General features: G+C 72.1%; 3 protein-coding genes and 1 pseudogene across 3 annotated transcripts in view; 3 read left to right on the top strand and 1 right to left on the bottom strand.

Annotated features, from left to right (window-relative positions):
- The window catches only part of LOC142074492 (ubiquitin thioesterase OTUB1-like), a 2759-nt gene extending 2604 nt beyond the window's left edge, over positions 1 to 155 (bottom strand). The window contains exon 1 of the mRNA XM_075135142.1: positions 123 to 155. Within this exon, the coding sequence (XP_074991243.1) occupies positions 123 to 155 (33 nt within the window). The remainder of the gene's footprint in view (positions 1 to 122) is intronic.
- LOC142074539 (ubiquitin thioesterase OTUB1-like) lies at positions 1 to 2447 on the top strand. Its single transcript, XM_075135236.1, has 4 exons — positions 1 to 342; positions 660 to 744; positions 844 to 1038; positions 2051 to 2447. The coding sequence occupies exons 3-4, from the start codon at positions 847 to 849 to the stop codon at positions 2246 to 2248; spliced, it is 390 nt and encodes a 129-aa protein (XP_074991337.1). The 5' UTR covers positions 1 to 342; positions 660 to 744; positions 844 to 846; the 3' UTR covers positions 2249 to 2447.
- A 2321-nt stretch (positions 2448 to 4768) lies between these two features.
- LOC142074491 (stress-induced-phosphoprotein 1-like) lies at positions 4769 to 14421 on the top strand (annotated as a pseudogene).
- A 467-nt stretch (positions 14422 to 14888) lies between these two features.
- LOC142074537 (fermitin family homolog 3-like) lies at positions 14889 to 24027 on the top strand. The gene is made up of 14 exons (XM_075135234.1): positions 14889 to 15144; positions 16490 to 16723; positions 17280 to 17411; positions 17494 to 17644; positions 17923 to 18025; positions 18641 to 18748; positions 19189 to 19323; positions 19649 to 19698; positions 20137 to 20258; positions 21170 to 21276; positions 21668 to 21898; positions 22014 to 22138; positions 22876 to 23017; positions 23792 to 24027. Exons 1-14 carry the CDS (start codon positions 14940 to 14942, stop codon positions 23963 to 23965), a joined length of 2019 nt encoding a protein of 672 aa, XP_074991335.1. The 5' UTR covers positions 14889 to 14939; the 3' UTR covers positions 23966 to 24027.
- Positions 24028 to 26212: the final 2185 nt, after the last annotated feature.

Genomic DNA, 26212 nt, shown 5'->3' with positions numbered 1-26212 from the left:
GTATGGGACTGGGAGCGTCTTTGGGGCACCAGTATGGGACAGGGAGCACCTTTAAGGCACCGTTGTGGCACTGGGAGCATCTGTGGGGCACCAGTATGGGACTGGGAGCGTCTTTGGGGCACCAGTATGGGACTGGGAGCCTTAAAGGGCACCATGTCCCCTGGGATGCCCCCCGGGGTGTCCTTCTGCCCTGGGGGTGTCCCCCCGTTCCCCCGCCCCCCAGGACCTGCTCCAGAAGTATTCCTACATCCGGAAGACGCGGCCGGACGGGAACTGCTTCTACCGAGCCTTCGGCTTCGCCCACCTGGAGGCTCTGCTGGAGGACGGCCAGGAGCTGCAGCGGTGCGCCCGCCCGGGACCCCGCGCCTGGGTGTCCCCCCCCGAATACCTGGGTGTCCCCCTGTCCCCCCCCCGAACGCCTGGGTGTCCCCCCCCGAACGCCTGGGTGTCCCCCCCCGAACACCTGGGTGTGTCCCCCCGACGCCTGGGTGTCCCCCCCCGAACACCTGGGTGTCCCCCTGTCCTCCCCGGCGCCCCCAACCGAGTCCTCTGGGTCCCTCTTTGTCCCCCTGGGGTGCCGGGATCCCCCCTGGGTGTCCCCCCCCGAGCCCCCTGGGTCTCCTTGCCCAGTCCCCCCCCAACCGCTGCGTCCCTGCCAGGTTCAAGGAGGTCTCCGCCCGCAGCAAGGAGGAGCTGGTGGCGCAGGGATTCACCGAGTTCACCATCGAGGACTTCCACAACACGGTGGGGACACGGGGGGGACGTGGCGCGTGTGACCCTGCCTGTGCCCCCGTACGGTGCACGTAACCCCACGCGTGTCCCCCGCCACGCGTGTCCCCGCAGTTCATGGAGCTGATCGAGCGGGTGGAGCGCCGCGTGCCGCTGCCGGAGCTGCTGGCGGCCTTCAACGAGCCCAGCACCTCCGACTACCTGGTGGTCTACCTGCGCCTGCTGACCTCCGGCTGCCTCCAGCGCCACCGCCGCTTCTTCGAGCAGTTCCTGGAGGGCGGCCGCAGCATCAAGGAGTTCTGCCAGCAGGTCAGGGCCTCACACGGGCCTCAGACCCCTACAGCACACCCCCTATAGCACCCCAGTACCCCCGTAGCCCCCCCAAGCACCTCAATATCCCCTGCAGCCCCCCAATGCCCCCCACAGGCCCGCTCACAGCGCCCCAGTCTCCGCCAGAGCACCCCAGTACTCTCATAGGTCCCCCCAGCACCCCCCTTCAGGTCCCCTATAGCACCCTAATACCGCTATAGGCTCCCCCCACTTCCCCGCACCCTCACGTGGCTTCACCCCGTCCTCTCCCGCGGCCCGTGCGTGGCGTCTTGCACGGATTTGCACGGCCTCGCACGGGGCTCCCAGCCCCCCCCTCCAGCCCCCGCGGTCCCTGCGGGGTCTCCCGTGGCCTTCGCGAGGGGTCTCGCAGCCTCGCGCGAACTCGCGTGGCCTCAAACTGCCCTCGCACGGCCTCGCACGAGCCTCGCACGGCCTCACGCTGCCCTCGCACGGGTCTCGCGCCACCTCCCAGCCGCCTCATGCGGCTTCACGGGGCCCTCGCACGGTCTCTTGTGGCCCTTGTGTGGCATCACGCGGCCTTGCACGGCCTCCAATGGCCCTTGCACGCCCTTGCACAACCTCGCGCTGCCCTTGCACAGCTCTTGTGTTCCCTAACGGCCTTCGCGCAGCCTCCCGTGGCCCTTGCACGGCCCTCCGCGGGTTTGCACGGCCCCGCGCTGCTGTCACACGGCCTTTGGCAGCCTCCAGCTGCCCTTGCACGACCCTCACACGGCCTTGCACGACCTTCGCACGGCCTTGCACAACCCTCACACAGCCCTTGCACGGCTTTGCGCGGCCTCCAACGGTCCTTGCACGCCCTCGCACGGCCTCCGCTCATCCACGCACGTCCCTCGCGCAGCTTCGCACAGCCCCGTGCCACCCTCGCACGGCCTCCACGTGCCCTCGCACGGCCTCCACGTGCCCTCGCACGCCCCCGGCGCCCTCTCGCGCCCCTCGCCCACCCCCCCACCCCCCCTTTTTCCTCTTGCAGGAGGTGGAACCCATGTGCAAGGAGAGCGACCACATCCACATCATCGCGCTGGCACGAGCCTTGCACGTCTCCATCCTGGTGGAGTACATGGACCGGGGGGAGGGCGGCGCCACCAACCCCCACGTCTTCCCCGAGGGCTCCCAGCCCCGCGTCTGCCTCCTCTACCGCCCCGGCCACTACGACATCCTCTACAAGTGAGCCCCCGCCTCGCACCAGGCCTCGCACCGGCCCGGCGGCGCCTCGCACGGCCCCGCCGCCGCCTCCCGGGGCTTTGCGCGGGGCCTCGCCCGGCCTCGCCTCGCCCGGCGCCGGCGGCGTGGTCCCCGCGGGCCCTCGGCGACCCTCGCACGAGCCCTCGTGCGGCCTCGCACGCGCCGCCCCCCCCAATAAAGACGCAGCCCCACTCCCTGTGCACGTTTATTTAGGGGGGAGGGTCATGGGGGGGAGGGCTAGGGGGAAGTTGGGGGGCTGAGGGGCACTTGGAGGGCTGGGAAGGGGCAGTTGGGGGGCTGGAAGGGGGCAAAGGGGCACTTGGGGGGGTGGGAGGGGGCAGTTAGGGGGGTGGGAGGGGGCGCTTGGGGGGCAGGGGGGCACTGGGGGGCTGGGAAGGGGCAGTTGGGGGGCGGGGGGGCAGTTGGAGGGTGGAGGGAGGATGTTGGGGGCCCGGGGGGCAGTTGGGACCCCTTGGGGGGGGCACTTGGGGTCCGGGGGGGGCAGTTTGGCATCTGGGGGGCCCTTGGGGCGCCCCTGGGGCAGTTGGGGGGTGGAGGGAGGGGCAGTTGGGACCCACTTAGGGGGCAATTAGGGGTCCGGGGGGGGCACCTGGGGGATGGGGGTCCCCTCGCGCGAGGGGGTGCACGAGGGGGCGAGCCCTCGTGCAAGTGGCCCCCCCCCCCACCACCCCCTCCGGGACCCCGGCGTCGGGCGGGGGAGGGGACTCTTAGCCCCGACCTCCCTCCGGATTTACACCCCCCACGGATTCCACCCCCCCACCCCGCGATTACCACCCCCCCCTCCGCCCCCCCCCCCCCGGTCCCCGCGCACCGGGAGGCGGCGCTCCCCCCCCCCCCCCCCCCCCCCCCCCGCCGCCTTCCCACGCCCGCAGCCGCCGCCGCCAGCACCGGGCCCGACCGCGCCGGCCGGTACCGACCCCGGTAAGGGCCCCCTCCGCCCCCCAGCCCCTCGGGACCCCCCAAAACCGCCCCCCATCCCCCCCCCCGCATCCCCACCACCCCCCCCCGCCAGCCGGGGATGCTCCAGCCCGGGGGAGGGACCGAGGCGGCCGGGAGCTCGGCCCATCCCCCCTCCCGGTACAACCGGAGCGACCCCCTCCTCCATGAGACCCCCCCGAATCCCCCTGACCACCCCCGGAGCCCCCCAAAACCGCCCTCCCCCCCCCCCGCGGTACCCAGGGATGCTCCAGCCGGGGGGAGGGGCCCAGGCGTCCGGGAGGGGGAGAGGGGAAAGGACCCAGGCGTCCGGGGGCCTGACCCCCCCCCCATGAGACCCCCCCGACCCCTCCAAATCCCCCCAAGCCCCCCCGGAGCCCGCCAAATCCCTCCGCCCCCCCCCAGCACCCAGGGATGCTCCAGCCGGGGGGGAGGGGCCCAGGCGTCGGGGGGGGAGGGGAAGGGACCCAGGCGTCCGGGGGCCTGACCCCCCCTCCATGAGACCCCCCCGACTCCCCTCCCCGAATCCCCCAAACCCCTCTAAACTCCCCCCCCCGGTACCCAGGGATGCTCCAGCCGGGGGGGAGGGGCCCAGGCGTCCGGGGAAGCGACCCTCCCCCCCCTCCATGAGACCCCCCCGGGCCCCCCAAAACCTCCCTGACCGCCCCACCCCCCCCAGAGCCCCCCAAATCCCCCCTCCCTCCCCAGCACGCAGGGATGCTCTGGCTGGGGGGAGGGACCCGGGTGTCCGGGGTGGGGGGGGAGGGGCTGAGGGGGGGTGGGGGGAGTGGGGGGGCTGGGGGGGGCTGAGGTGGGGGGGCATCGCCCCGACGCCTGGGTCCCCTCCTGGGGGACAGGTCACGTGACCCTCGTGCGAGGCCTCGTGCAAGGCCGGGGCTGACGCAAGGGCGACCCCAGGGGCACGAGGGTCCCGGGGGGGTCCCCTAACGAGCTGCCGCTAACGAAGGGCGGTTCGTTAGCGGCGCTGGTAATTAGCACCCGGGAGAGGGGAAGGGCGGAGGCCCTGCCGCAGGTGTTGCACGAGGGCGTCGCACAAGGGGCTCGTGTCGCACGAGGACCCCTCGGCTCACGGCCCCTCCTCCCCCCAGCGGCCCCCCCGGCGGGGGGGGGCCATGGAGCGCCCGAGCCGGTAGCAGCGGCCTCGCCCCGGGACCCTCGCACCGGGACCCCTCGCACGAGGACCCCTCGCCCCAGGACCCCTCGCCCCAGGACCGGGGGCCGCCGTGGGCAGGTAGGCCCTGCCCCCCCCCGCCTGGACGTGGGGTCCCCTATGGGGGGGGGGGCTGGGGGGTCCCTGCCCCCTATGTGGGGTCGGGGGGGGCAGCACCCGGACGCCGGGGTCCCCTGCCGCCCCCCCTCACCTGCCTCCCCTCCCCCCCCCACAGGACCCCCCCTCCCCCCATGGCCCCCCCTCCCCCCCTCCTCCTCCTCCTCCTCCCCCTCCCTCCCCCCACCTGGGCCCTGACGGCCTTGGCCCTGGCCGCCCTTCGGGGGGCGGCCCCCCCCTTTCCTTCCCCCCCTCCTGACCGCTGTCACCGTCGTCACCGTCACCGCCGCCGCCGCCGCCTGTCCCGCCGTCTGCCGCTGCGCCGGCGGCCGCGTCTACTGCAACGACCGGGGTTTGACGGCCGTTCCCGAGGGCCTCCCCCCCGGCGCTACCACCCTCTTCCTCCAAAACAACCGGATCGGCGACGCCGGCATCCCGGCGCGCCTGGGTCACCTGTCGGCGCTCAAGGTCCTGTACCTCTACGCCAACGCCTTGGAGCAGCTGCCGGCGTATTTGCCGCCGGCGCTGCGGGAGCTGCACCTGCAGGAGAACAACGTCCGCGGGCTGTGCCGGCGGGCGCTGGCGCGGGCGCCGCTGCTGGAGCGCCTGCACCTGGACGACAACTCGGTCTCGGCCGCCGGCATCGAGGAGGACGCCTTTGCCGAAAACCGTCGTTTGCGGTTGCTTTTTTTATCCCGGAATCACCTCAGCAGCGTTCCCTCGGGATTACCGCCGGCGCTGGAGGAGCTGCGGCTGGACGACAACCGCATCCACACCATCCCCCTCCGCGCCTTCGAGGGGCTGCCGGCGCTGCGGCGGCTGGTGCTGGACGGGAACCTCCTGGCCAACCAGCGCATGGCGGACGACACCTTCAGCCGCCTGGGCAACCTCAGCGAGCTCTCGCTGGGTCGCAACGCCCTGGCGGCGGCCGCCGGCCAACCTGCCCCGCGCCCGCCTGCGCCGCCTCTCCTTGGCCGCCAACGCCATCAGCCACGTCCCCGCCGGCGCCCTGGCGCGGATGCGGGCGCTGGAGCGGTTGGACCTCTCGGACAACAACCTGACGACGCTGCCGCGGGGGCTCTTCGACGACCTGGGGAGCCTGAGCCACCTGGGGCTGCGCAACAACCCCTGGTTCTGCGGCTGCAACCTGGCCTGGCTGCGGGACTGGCTGCGCCGGCGGGCGCCGCGGGGGCTGGAGGTCAAGGGGCTGCTGTGCCAGGCGCCGGCGCGGTTGCGGGGGCTGGCGGTGGGGGACCTGCGGGGGGAGATGGACGCCTGCGAGCCCCCCGCCGCGACGGGCGGAGCGGCGGCCTCGCCCGGCATCATGGCGGCGGCGCCCGGCGGCGCGGCGGCCTCGCCGGGCGTCATGGCGGCGGCGCCGGGAACGGCGGCGGCGGCGGCGCCGGGGGGGGGGCTGTGGGTGCAGGCGGCGCCGGGGGGGTCTCTGAGGGTGCGGTGGCCCCCGGCCCCGCCCGGCGCGTCCTTACGGTTGAGCTGGTTGCGGCCGGGGGGGGGGCGGTGACGGAGACGCTGGTGCGGGGGAGCGGGGGGAGTACGTGGTGACGGCGTTGCAGCCGCGCGCCGCGTACCGCGTCTGCCTGTCCGCCCTCGACCCCCCCGGCGCCCCCACCCCCCCGCTTTGCGCCCAGGCTCGCGCCGGTGCCGAGACCCCCCCCCGCCTCGCCGGGACCCCCCCGCCGAGGGACGCCCCCCCGCGCTCCCTCCGGCGGCGGCGGCGGGGGGGGCGGCGGTGGCGGCGGCCGGGGTGGTCCTGGGGGTCTTGGGGGGGTGGTGGAGGAGGAGGAGGAGGGGGGGGCAGGCGGGGCTCCCCGCCGCCCCCCAAACTCGGGGGGGGGGGGCTGCCCCTGAGACCCCTGCGGCCTCCCGAGGAGGGCGGCATCCGCACCGTCTTCCCCCCCCTTCCTCCGCCGCCCCCTCCCCCGCCGCTGCCCCCCCCCGCCGCTCGGGGGTACCGGGGGGGCGGGTGCCCCACGGTGGGGGAGGGGGCGCGGGGTCCTGAGGGGGAGGGGGCCCCTCTTTCTGGGACCCCCCGCCATGTTGGGGACCCCCCTGGGGATACGGCGGGGGCCCCCCCCCCCCGTTTTGAGGACATTTTGGGGGGATCCCCCTGGGGTTTGGGGGAGGAGGGGGTCCCCCTGCCGCTCCCCCACCTCCCGTTTTGGGGCATTTTGGCTTTTTTTAAGGTGTTTTTTCGGCGCCGCTGCTTTTCGGGGGGAGGAAAGGCGGATTTGGGGCAGGAAGGGGTTGGGGGGAGCCGGGACCCCCCGCCCCCCCCCGAGGACCCCGGACGAGAGACGGGGGGTGGGGTAGGTGGGGGTGTGGGGAGACCCAGGGGTCACCCCTCCCCCCCCACCCCACCCCCGCGCGGCTTCGGGGGGGTCTGCGCCCATCGAAATGCCCCCCCTCCCCCCCCCGCGAGGTGCCTTCACCCCTCCCCCCGCCCCAGCCGTTGGAATTGGGGCAAAAGGACCAAAATCAGGAAAATTCGACCTGCAAGGGCCGAAGGGCGCCCCTCCCCCCCCGTCCCCTCCCCCCAATAACCCAGCGGCTCCTTTTCCCGCCGGCGCCTCTTTCCCGGACGCCTGCGGCCCCCGGGGGGGGAGGGGGGATGCACACGCGTGTGCAAGGGGGATGGGGGGGAGGGGTGCGCAAGGCCTCGCACATGGGGTCACGGGGGGTCGGGGGGTCGCGGGGGCACAAGGCCTCGCACGAGGGCTCAGGTGGGAGGAGGGTCCCATGGGGGTCGTGGGAAGGTCACGCAGGGGGTCGCGCCAGGGTCACGACAAGGTCACACGTGTGCCCCCCTCCCGTGGGCGCCCGGCCCCTCCCCCAGCACGCGCTCCGGGGGGGGTGGGGAGGGCCCCGAACCCCCGCCCCTTCCCCCACGATCGGTCTGGGGGTCCCCTGTGCAAGCCCCGCCTCCCTGGTGCACGCTCCGCCCCTCTCGGTGCAAGCCCCGCCCCCTCGGTGCAAGCCCCGCCCCTCGCCCCCCCTCCCCGGGAGACGCGTGTGGCAGCGAGGCCTCCGCGCCGCCAGGCGGCGCACTTCCGCCTCACCACCCCCACCCCCTCCCCCTTGATTGGCACCTCGTGCAGCCAATGGAAGAGGTGGAAAATTCAGAAGGAGAGAGGGGCCCCGCCAATGGAGGGCCAGCGCCGGCCGTCGCGGCCAATCGACGCGCGGGGGCGGGCCCTGCAGCGGGCTTCCGGCGGGGAGGCGGGGCTGGAGGGAGGCGGGCACCGCTTTCCCCGTCGGCCAGTGGGAAGGCGGGACCGCAGCCGACAGCCAATGGAAGTGCGAGCGGGGGCGGTCGGGCGGGGCCGACGGCCAATGGGGCGCGGGTGGGCGGGGCGCGAGGCTTCTAGCAGCTTCCAGAAGGCGGCGCGTTAGCGGCGGGAGCGGAGCGGGGCCGGGCCGCCATGGAGGAGGTGGGCGCGGGGCTGGGGGGCCTGGGGTGGGCCACGGGCTCCCCTCGGGGACTCGGGGTGCCGGAGCGGGGCCGGGGGAGGCTCCGAGGGGCCCGGAGCGGAGCTGGGCGGGCACTGCCGGGGGACCGGGGGTCCCTGAGGGGTTCTGGGTGGTTTCGAGGGCCCTGGGGGGTCCCTGAGGGGCCGGGGGGTGGAGCGCGGGGCCTGGGGGCGCCCAGGGGGATCTTGGAGAGCCCCGAGGGGCGCTGGGATCACGGAGCGGGGCCAGGGGGTCTGGGGGTACGCTGAGGGGGTCTGGGGGGCGCGGAGAGGGGGTCGGGGGGTTCCTGAGGGTGTCTGGGGTCCCGGAGCGGGCGGGGGGGGCTTTGGGGGGGGTTGGGGTCCCTGGGAGCCCCTTTGTCTTCCTGATATCCTCCTCCTCTTCCTCACTCCCCCGTGCCCCCACCCTCCTCTTCCTCACCCCGATCCCCCGTGCCCCCCACCCTCCTCTCCCTCGCACCTTCATCCCTGTTGTGCTCCTTCGCCTTCCTCCCACCTTCCTCCTCCTCACGCCTCTTTCCCTCCCTGCGCTCCCTTGCCTTCCTCACGCCCCTCTTCTTCCTCGTGCCCCTCGTCTTCCTCGCACCCTCCTCCTCATGGCCCCCCACCTTTCTCATCCTCTTCTTCGCACCTTCATCTTCCTCGTGCTCCTCCACGTTTTCCGCGTGTCCCTTCTCTTTCTTACACCTTCCTCTTCCTCGCATCTTCCTCCCCGTGCCCCCGGCCTTCTCTTCATCGCACCTTTCTCCTCCTCGTGGCCCTTCATCTTCCTCCCACCTTTCTCCCCTTCCCTTCTTCGTCCCCCTCCTCTTCCTTGCCCCTTCTCCTCTTCTCTGCTCCTTGTTCGTGCCCCTCCTCTTCCTCACACCCTTTGCTCTTCCTCGCGCCTCTCGTTCCTCGCACCTCCCTCCTCCTCGTGCCCCTTCTCCTCTTCCTTGCCCCCTCCTCTTCCTCTCCCTCACGCCTTCCTCCTCCTCGTGCCCCTTCGTCTTCCTCACGGCCCTTCCCCTCCCTCACACCTTCCTCCTCCTCGTGCCCCTCCTCTTCTTCACACCTCCTTCCTCCTCGGGGCCCTTCATCTTCTTCCCCTCCTCCTCCTCCTCCCCCCCCCCACAGGCACAGGAGCTGAAGGAGCGGGGAACCGGGCGCTGGCGGCGGGGGACGTGGGGGGGGGCCCTGCGCCACTACACGGCCGCCATCGCCCTGGACGGCCGCAACCACGTCCTCTTCAGCAACCGCTCGGCCGCCTACGCCCGTCAGGGCGACTACGCCCGCGCCCTGGCCGACGCCTGCCGCACCCTCGAGCTGCGCCCCGACTGGGCCAAGGTGGGTGGGGGGGAGCACCCACGGGTGCCCCGCGTCGGCCCCGGGGGGCTCACCTTGCGTCCCACCCCCCGCCCAGGGCTACTCGCGCAAGGCGGCGGCGCTGGAGTTCCTGCATCGCTTCGAGGAGGCCAAGGCGGCGTACGAGGAGGGGCTGAAGCACGAACCGGGCAACGCGCAGCTGAAGGAGGGGCTGAGGGGGGTGGAGGCACGGCTGGCCGGTACGGGGGGGATTCGGGGGCTACAGGGGCCGGGGAGGGGGGTGGGCCTGGGAAAGGGGGGGCTGAGGAGGGTGGATGCCCAGCTTCGGGGGCTGCTTGGTGGTCCAGATGGGCCTGGGAGGCCCTGAGAGGTTTTGGGGTCCCAGAGTTAGTCCAGGGGGGTCCCTGAGAGGTTTTAGGGGGCTCTGAGGGTGTTTGGGGTCCAGGAAGGGGGTGTGGAGAGGCTTTGGGTTCCCAGAGTGAGGCTGGGGGCGTCCCTGTGAGGGGTTTTGGGGGCCCTGAAGGGTTTTGGGGGCCCAAGGAAGGGGTTTGGGGTACCAGGGTTGGTCCAGGAGGGTCCCTGAGAGGTTTTAGGGGCTCTGAGGGGTTTGGGGTCCCAGGAAGGGGGTGTGGAGAGATTTTGGGGTCCCAGAATGGGGCTGGGGGCATCCCTGCGAGGGGTTTTGGGGTCCCAGAGTTGGTCCGGGGGGGTCCCTGAGAGGTTTAGGGGGCTCTGAGGGGGTTGGTGTCCCTGGAAGGGGGCGTGGAGAGGTTTTGGGGTGCCAGAGTGGGTCGGGGGGTGGGGGCTGAGAGATTTTGGGGTCTCTGAATGAGGCCAGGGGGGACCCTGTGGGGGTTTTGGGACTCTGAGATGTTTTGGGGTCCCAGGGAAGGGGTTTGGGGTCCCAGGGTTGGTCCAGGGAGGTCCCTGAGAGGTTTTAGGGGGCTCTGAGGGGGCTTGGGGTCCCTGGAAGGGGGTGTGGAGAGATTTTGGGGTCCCAGAATGAGGCTGGGGGGCTCCATGCGAGGGGTTTTGAGGGCCCTGAGGGGTTTTGGGGTCCCAGAGTTGGTCCAGGGGGGTCCCTGAGAGGTTTTAGGGGGCTCTGAGGGGTTTTGGCGTTCCTGAGAGGGTCTGGGGTCCCCAAGGAGGGTACAAGGGGTTTGGGGGGGTCCCTGACACCCCCCTGTCCCTCCCCTCAGAGCGGAAGCTGCTGAACCCCTTCAGCGTGCCGGACCTGTACGGGCGGCTGGAGGGGGACCCCCGAACCCGGCGCGCTGCTGGGGGACCCCGAGTACCGGCGGCTGCTGGAGCAGCTGCGCGCCACCCGGCCCAGCTGGGCACGTCAGTGAGGGGGCCGGGGGGCTTTGGGCGGGTTTTGGGGGGCTGGCGGGCATTGGGGCAGGAGTTGGGGGGTTTAGGGCTGATTTGGGGGGGTTTAGGGGCAGGTTTTGGGGGCTGGGGGGCATTGGGGCAGGAGTTCGGGGTTTAGGGCTGGTTTTGGGGGGCTGGGGGGGCATTGGGGATGGGAGTTGGGAGTTTAGGGCTGATTTGGGGGGGCTTGGGGGGTTTAGGGGCAGGTTTTGGGGGCTGGGGGCATTGGGCAGGAGTGGGGGGTTTAGGGCTGATTTTGGGGGGCTGAGGGGGTTAGGTGTAGGTTTTGGGGGGCTGGGGTGGCCATACAGCAGGTTTGGGGCTTCAGGGCAGTTTTTGGGGTGCTGGGTGGCCCTGGGGGCTTCCCCTGACTCTTTGTGTGCTGGGGCAGCTTACGGCCGGTTTTGGGGTGCTGGCGGGTGTCAGGGCAAATCTGGGGCACCGAGTCCCCCCTGGGGGGATTGGGGTGCAGATTTGGGGTGTAGCCCCCCAACCCCCCCCGTCCCCCCAGGAAGCTGCAGGACCCCCGGGTGATGACGACCCTGAGCGTGCTGCTGGGGGTGGACCTGAGCGGGGCCGAGGAGGAGGAGGAGGCCCCTTCTCCTCCTCCCCCGCCCCCCCCCCAGCCCCCGCCCAGCCCCCCCCACCCCAGGAGCTCCCCGAAAACAAGAAGGAGGTGAGAGGGGGGTCCCCAAAACCGGGGGGGGGGTCAGGGAGGCACTTTGGGGTGACTGCCCCCCCAACCCCCAGGCGCAGCAGGAGGAGGAGCTGGGCAACGCTGCCTCCAAGGGGAAGGAGTTCTAGGGGGGTCTAGGGCAGGTTTTGGGGTGCGGGGGGGGTTGGGGTGACCTGTTCCCCCCAAACCCCAGGCGCAGCGGGAGAAGGAGCTGGGCAACGCCGCCTACAAGCGGAAGGAGTTCCCCACCGCCCTGGCTCACTACACCCAGTTCCCCACCGCCCTGGCTCACTACACCCGCGCCGAGGAGCTGGACCCCACCAACATGACCTACGTCACCAACCAAGCAGGTGAGTGACCCCCAAACCCCCCCCGAAATCCCCCGAACCCCTAAAATCTCCCTGAACCCCTTTTTTCCGCCCCCCCAGCCGTCTACTTCGAGACGGGCGACTACAACCGCTGCCGAGAGCTGTGTGAAAAAGCCATCGAGGTGGGGCGGGAGAACCGGGAGGACTACAGGCAGATCGCGAAGTGAGGACAGCGGGATTTGGGGGGGTTAAAAAAAAAAGGGGGGGTACACACTCCCCAGCACCCCCAGACCTCCCCCGTACCCCAAAAATGGTCCCCGCAGGGCGTACGCTCGCATCGGGAACTCGTACCTGCGGGAGGAGCGGTACAAAGACGCCGTCAACTTCTACAATAAGTCGTTAGCCGAGCATCGCACGCCCGATGTGCTCAAGAAGTGTCAGCAGGTGATTTGGGGGGTCAGAAAAGGGGGTGCAGCCCCCCAGACCCCCCTGAACCCCAAATTTTGGTGCCCCAGGCGGAGAAGATCTTAAAGGGAGCAGGAGCGGTTGGCGTACATCGACCCCGACCTGGCGCTGGAGGAGAAGAATAAAGGCAACGAGTGTTTCCAGCGAGGTACGGGGGGTCCTGGGGGGGCGAAGGGGCCCCCCAAACCCCAGGTGACCCCCCGCGGCGGGGCCCCCCCAGGGGATTACCCGCAGGCCATGAAGCACTACAGCGAGGCCATCCGCCGCAACCCCCACGAGGTCGGCTCTACAGCAACCGCGCCGCCTGCTACACCAAGCTGCTCGAGTTCCCCCTGGCCCTCAAGGTTTGGGGGGGCAGGGCTGAGCTGGGGCTCCCCGCAGGCTGGTGTGGGGGTGCAGGGAGCTGGTTTGGGGGTGCACGGCTCAGCTGGGGGTCCGGGGGGGGCTGGTTTGGGGGTGCAGGGAGCTGGTTTGGGGGCGCAGGGCTGAGCTGGTGGTCCTGGGGGGCTGGTTTGGGGGTGCACAGCTCAGCTGGGGGTCCGGGGGGGGCTGGTTTGGGGGTGCAGGGAGCTGGTTTGGGGGTGCACGGGTCAGCTGGGGGTCCGGGGGGGCTGGTTTGGGGGCGCAAGGCTGAGCTGGTGGTCCTGGGGGGCTGGTTTGGGGGTGCATGGCTCAGCTGGGAGTCCGGGGGGGCTGGTTTGGGGTGCAGGGCTGAGCTGGGGGTCCGGGGGGGCTGGTTTGGGGGTGCTGGGGGCTGCTTTGGGGGTTTTGGGGTGCCTCTGACCCCCCCGCTTCCCACCCCAGGACTGCGAGGAGTGCATCCGCCTGGAGCCTTCCCTTCAGTGAGTGGGGGGCTGGGTTGGGGTACCCGGGGGGGCTGGTTTTGGGGGTGCCGGGGGGGCTGGGTTTGGGGGTCCTCTGCCCGCCCGCCCCTCTGCCTGCAGTCAAGGGCTACACCCGGAAGGCGGCGGCGCTGGAGGCCATGAAGGATTTCAGCAAGGCCATGGACGTCTACCAGCGCGCCCTCGACCTCGACGCCAGCTGTAAGGTGAGGGGGAGGCCCTGGCCCTGCCCCGCCCTGCCCCGCCCTGCCCCGCCCTGCCCCGCCCTGCCCCGCCCTGCCCCGCCCCCGCTGACCCCTCCCCGTGTCCCCGCAGGAGGCGGGGGAGGGCTACCAGCGGTGCCTGCTGGCGCAGTACAACCGGCAGGACACCCCCGAGGAGGTGAAGCGCCGCGCCATGGCCGACCCCGAGGTGCAGCAGATCATGAGCGACCCCGCCATGCGCCTCATCCTCGAGCAGATGCAGAAGGACCCCCAGGCCCTCAGCGAGTGAGTGGCCCCGGGGGTCCCCGACTGTCCCCGAGGCGTCCCCGGGGGTCCCCAAGGTGTTATGGAGTGTCACCGGCCACCCCATGGCACTCGCCAAGTCTTCAGGGGGACACCCGGAGCCCTCCTGGAGCTGGCAGGGGGTCCCCAGGATGTCCCCAGCTGTCCCCAAGGTGTCCCCAACTGTCCCTGGGCATCCCCGACTGTCCCCGAGGGGTCCCTGAGGTGTTACGGAGTGTCACCAGCCGCCCCATGGCCGACCCGCCGTCGGGACACCCAGAGCCCTCCTGGAGCTGGCAGGGGGTCCCCAGGTGTCCCAAGGTGTCGCCGGGGTCCCCAGCACCTCCCCGGGGTGACACCGGCTGCCCCACGGTGCTCACCGAGTCTTCATGGGGACACCGGAGCTGGCAGAGGGTCCCCGACGTGTCACGGGGTATCCCAGAAATGTCGGGGGGGTGTCACAGGGCGTCCCCAACATGTCACAGGCCAGAAGGTGTCCCTGACATGACCGGGTGTCACAGGCTGTGCCCGACGTGACAGGGACATCTCCTGGCACCCCGTGACGTGTTGGGGACAGCGTGACATCATGAGGTGTCACAGGGGGTCCCCACATCTCGGGGCATGTCCCCAAAGCATCGGAGGGGTCTCGGGGTGTCCCCAATGTGTTGGGGGCAGCAGGGGGTGTCTCAGGCCACCTCCCCACAGCCCCCCCTTGTCCCTCTGCCTGTCCTGGTATCCCCTGCAGCCGCGGGGGTCCCCTGTGCCCCCTGACCCCCCTGTCCCCCCCAGGCACCTGAAGAACCCCGTCATCGCCCAGAAGATCCAGAAGCTGATGGATGTGGGGCTGATCGCCATCCGGTGACGTCCCCCCCTGGGGACCCCCCCCCAGCCCCTGGGATGCGGGTGGGGGGGGTCCCGGGGGGGGTTGGGGGGTGCTGCCCCTCCCCCCCACCCTCCCCCCATCTTGTGTCGGTTTTGGGTGCCGCGGTCGGTTTTGGGGTGCCGCGACCCCCAATAAAGAGCGGAGCAGTTGCCAGGCCCAGCCTCTGTGGGGGGGGCCCGAACGCCGGGGTCCCCAAAAGGGGAGATGTGGGGGGCTGAGGTTGGAAAGGGGGGGTGTCCCCTCGGGGGGGTTTGGGGGGCCCAGACACCTGGGTTCCCTGTGGGGAGGGTTATAGGGGGCCTGAATGCCTGGGTCCCCCCCCGGGGAGTGGGAAATGGGGGGCCCGAACGCCGGGGTCCCCCTTTGGTGTCTTGGGGGCTGCCCGGGTCCCCTCCTGGCTAAGGGGGGCGGGGGTCTCCCCCCTGGCGGCCGCTAGCGGGTGCCGTGGCGCAGGGCACCCAGGCACCCAGTCCCCGTAGCCGCGTCCGGGCCCCGCGGCTCCTCCCCCCCTCGGCTTCCTCTGGGGTGGGGTGGGGGTGGCGGGGGTGGGGTGAAGCCGTCGGGGCCCCCTTCCCGCCGTGGGGCGGGGCGGCGGAGGGGACGCGGGCGATGGCGGGGCTGAAGACGGCGAGCGGGGAGGCCATCGACGGCTCCTTCGAGCTGCAGGTGGAGGTGGAGGAGGGCGATGCTGTGGGGCAGGGCGGCCCCCCGGGGACCCCCGGCAGCCCCCCGGCAGCCCCCCGCGCCCTCGCCCTGCGCGTCACCGGGGACCTCCACGTCGGCGGCCTCATGCTGCTCATCGTGGAAACCGTGGGTGAGTGACCCGCGGCGGGACGGGCGCGGGTCCGGCCCCGCATCTGGGGGGACCCGGGGGTCCGGCCCCGCATCTCGGGGCCCCATGGGAGGGACCCGGGGGTCTGGCCCCGCAGGGAGGACCCGGGGGTCCAGCCCCACATCTCTGGGCCCCACAGGGAGGATCTGGGGGTCCAGCCCCACATCTCTGGGCCCCACGGGGAGGATCCGGGGGGTCCAGCCCCACATCTCTGGGCCCCACGGGGAGGATCCGGGGGGTCCAGCCCCACATCTCTGGGCCCCACGGGGAGGATCTGGGGGTCCAGCCCCACATCTCTGGGCCCCACGGGGAGGATCTGGGGGTCCAGCCCCACATCTCTGGGCCCCACGGGGAGGATCCGGGGGGTCTGGCCCCACATCTCTGGGCCCCACAGGGAGGATCCGGGGGGTCTGGCCCCACGGGAGGGACCCAGGGGTCTGGCCCCACATCTCTGGGCCCCATGGGGAAGCACCCGGGCGTCCGGCCCCCCCGTGGGCATCACGCGGTGCTGAGTGGCGGCGGGTGGCGGCAGGTTCCGGCTCCGGGGGGGGGCTCCAGCGCTTATCGGGGCGTCCTGGGGGTCCCCTCACTTCCGTGTCACCCGCCGGTGTCACCCCCCCACCCCCCCGTCACCCCCTGGCCGGGGCGATAAGGGAACCGCGGGGTATAAATAGCCCCTGGTCCTGCCTGTGCCCCCCCGATACCCCTGGTGTGGTTTGGGGGTACAGCGGGACCCCATAGCACCCTGTAACCCTCCTCAGCCACCCCATAGCACCCCGTAACCCCCCTTAGCACTCCTTAACTCCCCCTATAGCACCCCATAACCCCCCTTAGCACTCCTTAACTCCCCCTATAGCACCCCATAACCCCCCTTAGCACCCCTTAACTCCCCCTATAGCACCCCATAACCCCCCTTAGCACTCCTTAACTCCCCCTATAGCACCCCATAACCCCCCTTAGCACCCCTTAACTCCCCCTATAGCACCCCATAACCCCCCTTAGCACCCCTTAACTCCCCCTATAGCACCCCATAGCCCCCCTTAGCACCCTATAGCCCCCTACAGCACCCCATAACAGCCCCTTAGCACCCTATAGCACCCCGTAAGTTCCCTATAATGCCCCATAACCGCCCCATAACACCCCCTAGCACCCCCTAACCCCCCATGGCACCCACTACCCCTAGTCCAGCACCTTGTAATGACTCCCAGCACCCTATAGCCCCCCCAGCACCCCCTGACCCTTTATAATCCCCCTTAGCACCCCTGGCTCTACTCTAGCCCCCCCCAATAGCACCCATAGCCCCCCCTAACCCCCCGGTGCCCCCCAGGGGTGCAGCGGGACTGGTCGGACCACGCGCTGTGGTGGGCGCAGCGGCGGCAGTGGCTCCTGCGCCCCGGGCGCACCCTGGACGCGCTGGGGGTGGGGGGGGACGCCCGGCTCCGCTTCACCCCCCAGCACCGACCCCTGCGCCTGCGCCTGCCCAACCGCCGCCGCCTGCGCCTGCGCCTCTCCTTCGCCCAGCCCCTGGCCCACGGCGTCGCCCAGGCCTGCCGCCTGCTGGGTGGGCACGGGGGGGCGCTGGGGGGGCTGGGGGGCACTGGAGGGGACTGGGGGGGCATTGGAGGGGGCTGGGGGGTGTGGAAGGGGACTGGGGGGGCGTTGGAGGGGGCTGGGGGGGGAGGGGGACTGGGGGGGCATTGGAGGGGGCTGGGGGGTGTGGAGGGGGACTGGGGGGGCATTGGAGGGGGCTGGGGAGGCATTGGGGGCATCTGGGGGGTGATGGAGAGGGGCTGGGTGCTATTGGGGGGGTCATTGGGGGAGTTTGGGGGGCTAGAGGGGGCTGGGGGGTGATGGAGGGGAGCTGGGGGGCACTGGGGTCCTCTGGGATCCATTGGCGGGGGCCAGAGGGGGGTGGGGGGTGATGGAGGACAAGAGGAGGGGGGTGGGGACCATTGGGGGTGGGCTGGGGGCTATTGGGGGGGTCGTTGGAGGGGGCTGGGGGGTGATGGAGGGGAGCTGGGGGGGATTGGGGGGTCTGGAGGTGATGGGGGGCCATTGGGGGTTTGGGGGTTCTGGGGGGCCGTGGGGGGCCCCAGCGTGACCCGGGGGTGTCGCAGGGATCCGGCACCCCGAGGAGCTGTCGCTGCTGCGGCCGCCCGAGGAGGAGGAGGAGGGGGGGGAGGGGAGGAAGGGCAGCGCCCCCCCCCCACCCGCAGACTTCGACCTCAGCCACCTCCGGCTGCCCCCCGGTGAGTGGGGGGAGGGGGGGCAAGGGGGGGAGGGGGTGTGCACCCCCGGACCCCGGTGCAAGCCCCATGCCCTCCCCCGCAGGCGAGGAGGGGCCGTGGCCAGAGCCCCTCCCCCACCTGCCCCCCGCCTGCTACCGGATGCTGGTGGCCCCTCGGGGGGGGCTGGGCCCCGTCGCCCCCCCCCGGCCCCCCCGCGGGAACCCCCTGCTGCGCCGCACCCGCCTGCACGCACGGTACGGGGGGGGGGGGCAGGTGGGGGGCGGGGCCGTGGGGCGGGGCCATGGGGCACTTGGGGGGCAGCCGTGGGGCAGTGGGGCGGGGCCGTGGGGCACTTGGGGGGCAGCTGTGGGGCGGGGCCGTGGGGCAGTTGGGGGCGGGGCCGTGGGGCAGTGGGGCGGGGCCGTGGGGCACTTGGGGGGCAGCCGTGGGGCGGGGCCGTGGGGCAGTTGGGGGCGGGGCCGTGGGGCAGTGGGGCGGGGCCGTGGGGCAGTGCGTAGGGCGCCCCCTGCAGGTGGCTGGACTCCTCGCGCTCGCTGCTGGAGCAGGACGTGGCCGACGACGAGGAGCTGCTGCTGCGCTTCAAGTACCACTGCTTCCTGGATCTGGACCCCCAGGTACCCCCCAAACACCCCCAGGTACCCCCGGGACCCCCCAAACACCCCCAAAACACCCCCAGGTACCCCCGGGACCCTCCAAACACCCCCAGGTACCCCCGGGACCCCCCAAACACCCCCAAAACACCCCCAGGACCCTCCAAACACCCCCAGGTACCCCCGGGACCCCCCAAACACCCCCAAAACACCCCCAGGTACCCCCGGGACCCCCCAAACACTCCCAAAACACCCCCAGGTACCCCCAGGACCCTCCAAACACCCCCAGGTACCCCCGGGACCCTCCAAACACCCCCAAAACACCCCCAGGTACCCCCAGGACCCCCCAAACACCCCCAAAACACCCCCAGGTACCCCCGGGACCCCCCCAAACACCCCCCCACTTCCTGCATCCCCAAATACCCCCTGGGACCCCTAAGCCCCCCCCCCGCGTCCCTCCCCCTCGTCCATAAATACCCCCCTGGGACCCCCCAGGTACCCCCAAACCCCCTCCAGGCCTCCTCAAACCCCCCTCAGCGTGTCCCCCCCATGTCCCTGCGCCCCCCCACGTCCCCACTGTGTCCCCACGTCCCCCCACGCCCCCCCACGCCCCCCCACCTCCCCGCCGTGTCCCCGCAGCGGGACGCGCTGCGCCTGGCGCTGCTGTACGAGCAGGCGCGCTGGGCCCTGCTGAGCGAGGAGATCGACTGCACCGAGGAGGAGATGATGCTCTTCGCCGCCCTGCAGGTGCCCCGGACCCCCCAAAACACCCCAGACCCCTCTGGGCCCCCACAGACTCCCTTGGACCCCCCTGGACCCCCCAAAACATCCATAGACCCCCCTGGACCTCCCAAAACCCCCACTTACCTCCCAACCCCCCCCAGCCCTCTAAAACCTCCCAGAGCCCCCAGACATCCCCCAAAAGCCCCCCAAACACCCCAAACACCCACCCAAACCCCCTGAACCCCCAAACACACCCAGTGCCCCCAAATACTCCCCCTGGGACCCCCAAGTCGTCCCCCCCCGGCCCCCCGGCCCCAAATCCCCCCCCAAGACCCCCAAATCCCCCACCTGGGACCCCCAAGCGCCCCCCACACCCCCCTTGGGGCCCCCCATTGCCCCCCCCTCGGGACCCCGCAGCCCCCCCCGGGCTGTGGGGCCCCCCCTGACCCCCCCCACCCCCCCAGTACCACATCGACGAGGTGGGGGACAGTGGGGAGCCGGGCGGGGCTGGGGGGGGCGACGACCTGGACGACCTGGATGCCGCCCTCAGCAACCTGGAGGTGAAACTGGGAGGGGAAGCTGAGCCCCCCAGCCCACTGGTGAGACTGGGAGGGACTGGGGGTGGCTGGGGGGGTTTCTCTGGCCTCACTGGGGGGGACTGGGGGGTATGGGGGGGACTGGGAGGGACTGGAGAACACTGGGAGGAACTGGGGGAGCTCTTCTGGCCACACTGGGGGGACTGGGAGGGGCTGGCGAGCTCTGGGAGGAACTGGGGGGCTCTTTTGGCCACACTGGGGGGATTGGGAGGACTCTCTGGCCATGCTGGGGGGAACTGGGAGGCACTGGTGGGACTGGGGGGTCACTGGGGGGACTCCTTGGCCCCACTGGGACATACTGGGAGTCACTGGAGCCGGGTGTCCCCAGGAGGAGCTCACCACTGTCCCCGAGCTGGCGGAGGAGCTGGAGATCTACAGGTACCCCCAAGGCGGGGGGGTCCCCGGGGGTCCCGGGGGTCTGTGGGTGAGGGGGTGGGGGTCCCCGGGGGTCTGTGGGTGACGGGGTGGGGGTCCTGGGGGTCTGTGGGTGACGGGGAGGTCCCCGGGGGTCTGTGGTGACGGGGTGGGGGTCCCGGGGGTCGGTGGGTGACGGGGTGGGGGTCCCGGGGATCTGTGGGTGAGGGTGGGGCCCCGGGGGTCTGTGCGTGAGGGGGGGTCCCGGGGGTCTGTGGTGACGGGGTGGGGGTCCCGGGGGTCTGTGGGTGACGGGGTGGGGGTCCCGGGGGTCTGTGGTGATGGGGTGGGGGTCCTGGGGGCCTGTGGGTGACGGGGTGGGGGTCCCGGGGGTCTGTGGGTGACGGGGGGGCCCCGGGGGTCCGTGGTGACGGGGTGGGGGTCCCCGGTGCCGCCCCCCAGGCCCCGCAGGCTGACCCTGCGGGGGTTCCGCCCCACCTGGGCCGTGCTGAAGGAGACGACGCTCTCGTACGGCCGCAGCCCCCCGGCCCCGGGGGAGCCCCTGCAGCAGCTCAACCTCAGGGGTGAGACCCCGCCCCCCCCGGGACCCCCCCAAACCCCCCTGGGATCCCCTAGGACCCCCAAATCCCCCTGAGATCCCCCCAAACCCCTCCTGGGACACCCAAGACCCCCAAGACACCCCCTAGGACCCCCAATCCCACAGAGGTGCCCCCAAACCCCTCCTAAGATTCCCCTGGGACCCATTAGGAGCCCCAAGCCCCTGTTGGGACACCTGAGACCCCCCTGGGCCCCCCAGGACCCCCAAATCTCCCTACGACCCCCCCAAACCACTCCTGGGACACCCAAGACCCGCCTGGTGCCCTCCAGGACCCCCAAATCCCCCTGGGACCCCCCCAAACCCCTCCTGGGACACCCAAGACACCCTCGGGACCCCCCCAAACCCCTCCTGGGACACCTAAGACACCTCCCCCCCCGGGATCCCCTAGGACCCCCAAATCTGCCTGAGATCCCCCCAAACCCCTCCTGGGACACCTGAGGCCCCTCTGGGACCCCCCCAAACGCCTTTTGGGACACCTGAGACCCCCCTGGAGCTCCCCCAGCATCCCCAAATCCCCCCGAGATCCCCCCAAACCCCTCCTGGGACACCCAAGACCCTCCCTGGGACCCCCCTAAATCCCTCCTGGGACACCTAAGACCCCCCGCCCCGGGATCCCCTAGGACCCCCAAATCTGCCTGAGATCCCCCCAAACCCCTCCTGGGACACCTGAGACCCCCCTGGAGCTCCCCCAGGACCCCCAAATCCCCCCGAGATCCCCCCCAAACCCCTCCTGGGACACCCAAGACCCTCCCTGGGACCCCCCTAAATCCCTCCTGGGACCCCTGAGCCCCCCCATTGCCCCCAGAGGACCCCAGTTCGGGGGGAGGGGGGATGTCATGGATGCTGGGGTCCCCCCAAACTCCTGGGTGCCCCCAGGCTGCGAGGTGACCCCCGACGTGGACGTGGGGGCGCAGAAGTTCTGCATCAAACTGCTGGTGGCGGCGCCCGAGGGGATGAGCGAGATCCAGCTGCGCTGCCGCGACGTGAGGGGGCCGGGGGGCGCTGGGGGGGCCGCTTGGGGCTGGGGGGTCCCAGGGGCTCTAACACACACCCCCTCCCCCCCAATATGCCCACTGGGTAATGGGCTGCTGGGGGGCGGGGGGTCTTGGGACTCTGGGGGGTCCTGGGGGCACTTGGGGGGGGTCCTGGTGGGGTTTGGGATTCCTGGGCTACTCGGGGGTGTCCCAGGGGGATTTGAGGGGCCGGGGGGGCTTTTGGGGGTTCCCAGGGGTCTGACCCCCCACCCAGGCCCCCCAGTACGTGTGCTGGGTAATGGGATGCTTGGGGGGGTCCCAGGGGGCTTGGGGGTCCTCGGGGGGGTCTCAGGTGGGTTTGGGGGTTCGCAGGGGTCTGACCCCCCCCCGTGCCCCCCAGGCCCCCCAGTACGCGCGCTGGGTGGCCGGGTGCCGCCTGGCCTCCCGCGGGCGCTCGCTGGCGGACGCCTCCTTCGGGGCGGAGGCGCGGGGGGTGCTGGGGGTCCTGGGGCTGCAGCCGGGGGGGGGCCCCTCCCAGCCCCCTGCTGCCCCCGGGGCCCCCCCGCGCCCCCCCCCGGACCCCCGGGTGCTCCTGGCCCCCCGCTTCCAGCGCAAGCTCAAGGCCAAACAGGTAACGGCCCACCCGCCCCGTAGCCCCCTCCCCAGCCCATCTCCTCCCCCCCGCTGCTCCCAGAGATCCTGGGGGCCCCCCCAGCCCCCCCACTCTGCCCCGCGCTCTGCCCCAGCTGGTGCCCCGCATCCTGGAGGTCCTCCACCGCGTGGGGGCGCTGTCCCCGGCCCAGGCCCGGCTCCGCTTCCTGGAGGCCTGGAGGGCGCTGCCCGACTTCGGCCTGGCCTACTTCCTCGTGCGGTATGCGGGGACTGGGGGGACTGGGGGGGACTGGGAGGGACTGGGAGGGGATGGGGTGTTACTGGGTGGCAGTGGGAGGGACTGGGAGGCACTGGGCAGCATGGGGAGGGCATGGGGCGTTACTGGGAGGCACTGGGAAGGAGTTGGGAAGCACTGGGTGGCACTGGGCAGTATAGGGAGGGGATGGGGTGTTACTGGGAGTGGACTGGGAGGGACTGGGTGGCCCTGGGCAGTATAGGGAGGGGATGGGGTGTTACTGGGAGGCACTGGGAGGGACTGGGAGGCACTGGGCAGCATGGGGAGGGCATGGGGCGTTACTGGGAGGCACTGGGAAGGAGTTGGGAAGCACTGGGTGGCACTGGGCAGTATAGGGAGGGGATGGGGCGTTACTGGGAGGCACTGGGAAGGGGTTGGGAAGCACTGGGTGGCACTGGGCAGTATAGGGAGGGGATGGGGCGTTACTGGGAGGCACTGGGAAGGAGTTGGGAAGCACTGGGTGGCACTGGGCAGTATAGGGAGGGGATAGGGCGTGACTGGGAGGGACTGGGAGGCACTGGGCAGCACGGGGAGGGGATGGGGCGTTACTGGGAGGCACTGGGAGGGACTGGGTGGCACTGGGCAGCATGGGGAGGGGATGGGGCGTTACTGGGTGGCACTGGGAAGGGGTTGGGAAGCACTGGGAGGGCCTGGGGAGCCCAGGGCGGGGCGGGCGTGGCACTGGGCGCGGCCTGGCGCAGGTTCAAGGGCGGCCGGCGGGACGAGGTGCTGGGCGTCGGCCCCTCGCGGCTGCTGCGGCTGGACCCGGGCACCGGCAGCGTCACCCGCGCCTGGCGCTACAGCGCCCTGCGCCAGTGGAACGTCAACTGGGACACCCAGCAGGTGCTGGGGGGCGCTGGGAGGGCGCTGGGAGGGACTGGGGGCACTGGGAGGGGACTGGGGGGGACTGGGGGCACTGGGAGGGACTGGGAGGGCACTGGGGAGCGCTGGGGGGGGACTAGGAGGGACTGGGAGGGGACTGCGGGGCGCTGGGAGGGACTGGGAATGGGCCGGGGGGATTGGGAGGGGACTGGGGGGGACTAGGAGGGCACTGGGACGGAGTGGGAAACACTGGGAGGGGACTGGGGAGCACTGGGAGGGGACTGCGGGGCGCTGGGAGGAGACTGGGGAACACTGGGAGGGGACTGCGGGGCGCTGGGAGGGACTGGGGAACACTGGGAGGGGACTGCGGGGCGCTGGGAGGGACTGGGGAGCACTGGGAGGGGACTGCGGGGCGCTGGGAGGGACTGGGAATGGGCCGGGGGATTGGGAGGGGACTGGGGGGGACTAGGAGGGCACTGGGACGGACTGGAGAACACTGGGAGGGGACTGGGGAGCACTGGGAGGGCCCTGGGGGGGCCTGGGGAACACGGGGAGGGGACTGGGGGGCGCTGGGCGGGGACTGGGGAGCACTGGGAGGGCCCTGGGGGGGACTGGGGAGCACTGGGAGGGGACTGCGGGGCGCTGGGCGGGGACTGGGGAGCACTGGGAGGGGACTGCGGGGCGCTGGGCGGGGACTGGGGAGCACTGGGAGGGAGCGGAGGCCCAGGGCAGGGCTGCGGGGGACCCGCGCTGCCGCCCGGAGCAGCCCCCGACGCCGGCCCGCGGCCCCCGCAGGTGACGCTGGAGCTGGAGGGGGAGGTGACGCTGGCGCTGTGGGTGCTGTCGGCGCCCTGCCGGGCGCTGCACGAGTTCCTGGGGGGGTACCTGTGCCTGGGGGGGCGGCAGCCGGGGCGGCCCCTCGACCTGCGCCTCTTCCAGAAGCTGACGGGGGGGCAGGAGCCCCTCTGAGACCCCCGCGCGGGGCCCCCCGCGGCGGCGGCACCAGCCTCGACCCCCCGCCCCCCCGCGACATCCCCCAGCCCTCGTGCACCCCCACCCCCACCCCGTGCGACACGCGTGACCCACGGCGGCGAGCGGTTTATTGGCTTCGGGGGGGCAGCGGGGTCCGCGGGCCGGGGCCCCTCCAGCGGCAGCGGGCACCCTGGGGGGCAATAAAGCGGCTGTTACCATGGCAACGGGTGCCCGCGTCCCTTCCTTGGGGGAGGGGAAGGGGGGGGGGTCGGATGCCTGGGTGCCCCCCCAGCCCCTGGGACCCCCCCCTCAGCCATGGGTTGCCCCCAAACCGCTGGGTGCTCCCCAAGCCCTGGTACCCCCTGCCAACCCCGGGATCCCCCCCCCATACCTGAGACACCCCCCCCCGAACCCCCACGTCCCCCCAAACCCCTGGGACCCCCCCCAACTCCTGAATCCCCCCCAAACCCCTGAATCCCCCCCGAACACCTAGGACCCCCCTGTACCCCTGGGACCCCCCTGAACCCCCTTAACTCCTGCAACCCCCTTGAACCCCCGGGTCCCCCCAAACCCCTGGGCCCCCCCCCGAACCCCTGGGCCCCCCCCCCGAACCCCCCCAAACTCCCGGGGCCTCACGGTGTGGGCGCAGCTGCAGGACGCGGAGGAAATATTTCGGGGGGAGTCGCCCTGTGGCGTCCCCCGGCGTCAGGATCACCCCGTTGGCCGAGCGGAAAAAGGGGATCCCGTCTGCGGGGGGGGCGGGGGGGGTCACCCGGATACCGGGGTACCCCCACCTCCTGCCCCCGCCCCCCCGACGCTGGGGTCCCCCCTCACCCGCCAGCGCCCGGGGGCCGTCGATGATGATGGCGATCTCCGAATCCAGCCTCATCCCTGGGGGGGGATTGGGGGGGTCAGGGGGGCCCGGACACGGGGTCCCCCCCCAGGACTGGGGCGCCGGTGCCCTCACCGCTGCGCACGCCGGGGTCCCCGGGGAGGCCGGGTGCCAGGTGGATGTGGGTGCGCCCCATGGGCGCCAGCCCCCCGGCCCGGATGGGGGCCCAGAGGCGGCGGCGGGTGCCGTGGGCCAGGGTGGGGGGCAGCGCCTCGGGGGTCCGCAGCGGCGTCAGCTCCAGCGCCGGCACCTGGGAACCCCAGAAACACCCTGGGACCCCCCCCAAGATGCCCGGGACCCCAAATATCCCCCTGGAAGCCCCAAGTCTCCCCTCTGGAGCCCCTGGATTAACTCTGGGACGCCCGGGGTCCCTTCCTAGAGCAACACGGGGACCCCCAAATCCCCTTGGGACCCCCCTGATCCCCCGGAGCACCCCAGGGACCCCCAAATCCCCGCTGGAGCATCCCAGGGACCCCCCAAGTCCCCCTGGGGCCTCCAAGAGCCCTCTCTAGAGCACCCTGGGGACCCCCAAATCCCCCTGGGACCCCCCTGATCCCCCAGAGCACCCCAGAGACCCCCCAAGTCCCCCTGGGACCTCCAAGAGCCCTCTCTAGACCACCCTGGGGACCCCCAAATCCCCTTGGGACCCCCCTGGTCCCCCGGGGCACCCCAGGGACCCCCCAAGTCCCCCTGGGACCTCCAAGAGCCCTCTCTAGACCACCCTGGGGACCCCCAAATCCCCTTGGGACCCCCCTGATCCCCCGGAGCACCCCAGGGACCCCCAAATCCCCGCTGGAGCATCCCAGGGACCCCCCAAGTCCCCCTGGGGCCTCCAAGAGCCCTCTCTAGAGCACCCTGGGGACCCCCAAATCCCCTGGGACCCCCCTGATCCCCCAGAGCACCCCAGAGACCCCCCAAGTCCCCCTGGGACCTCCAAGAGCCCTCTCTAGACCACCCTGGGGACCCCCAAATCCCCTTGGGACCCCCCTGGTCCCCCGGGGCACCCCAGGGACCCCCCAAGTCCCCCTGGGACCTCCAAGAGCCCTCTCTAGACCACCCTGGGGACCCCCAAATCCCCTTGGGACCCCCCTGATCCCCCAGAGCACCCCAGGGACCCCCCAAGTCCCCCTGGGACCTCCAAGAGCCCTCTCTAGAGCACCCTGGGGACCCCCAAATCCCCTTGGGACCCCCTGATCCCCCGGAGCACCCCAGGGACCCCCCAAGTCCCCCTGGGACCTCCAAGAGCCCTCTCTAGACCACCCTGGGGACCCCCAAATCCCCTTGGGATCCCCATGGGCACCCCACGGACCCCCAAATCCCCTTGGGACCCCCCTGATCCCCAGGAGCACCCC

Source organism: Calonectris borealis, chromosome 37, assembly GCF_964195595.1.
Source record: "Calonectris borealis chromosome 37, bCalBor7.hap1.2, whole genome shotgun sequence".
In the NCBI taxonomy this organism is placed as follows: Eukaryota; Metazoa; Chordata; class Aves; order Procellariiformes; family Procellariidae; genus Calonectris; species Calonectris borealis.
The sequence above is the reverse complement of the archived record's forward strand: the minus strand, read 5'-3'. Positions and strand labels throughout refer to the sequence as shown.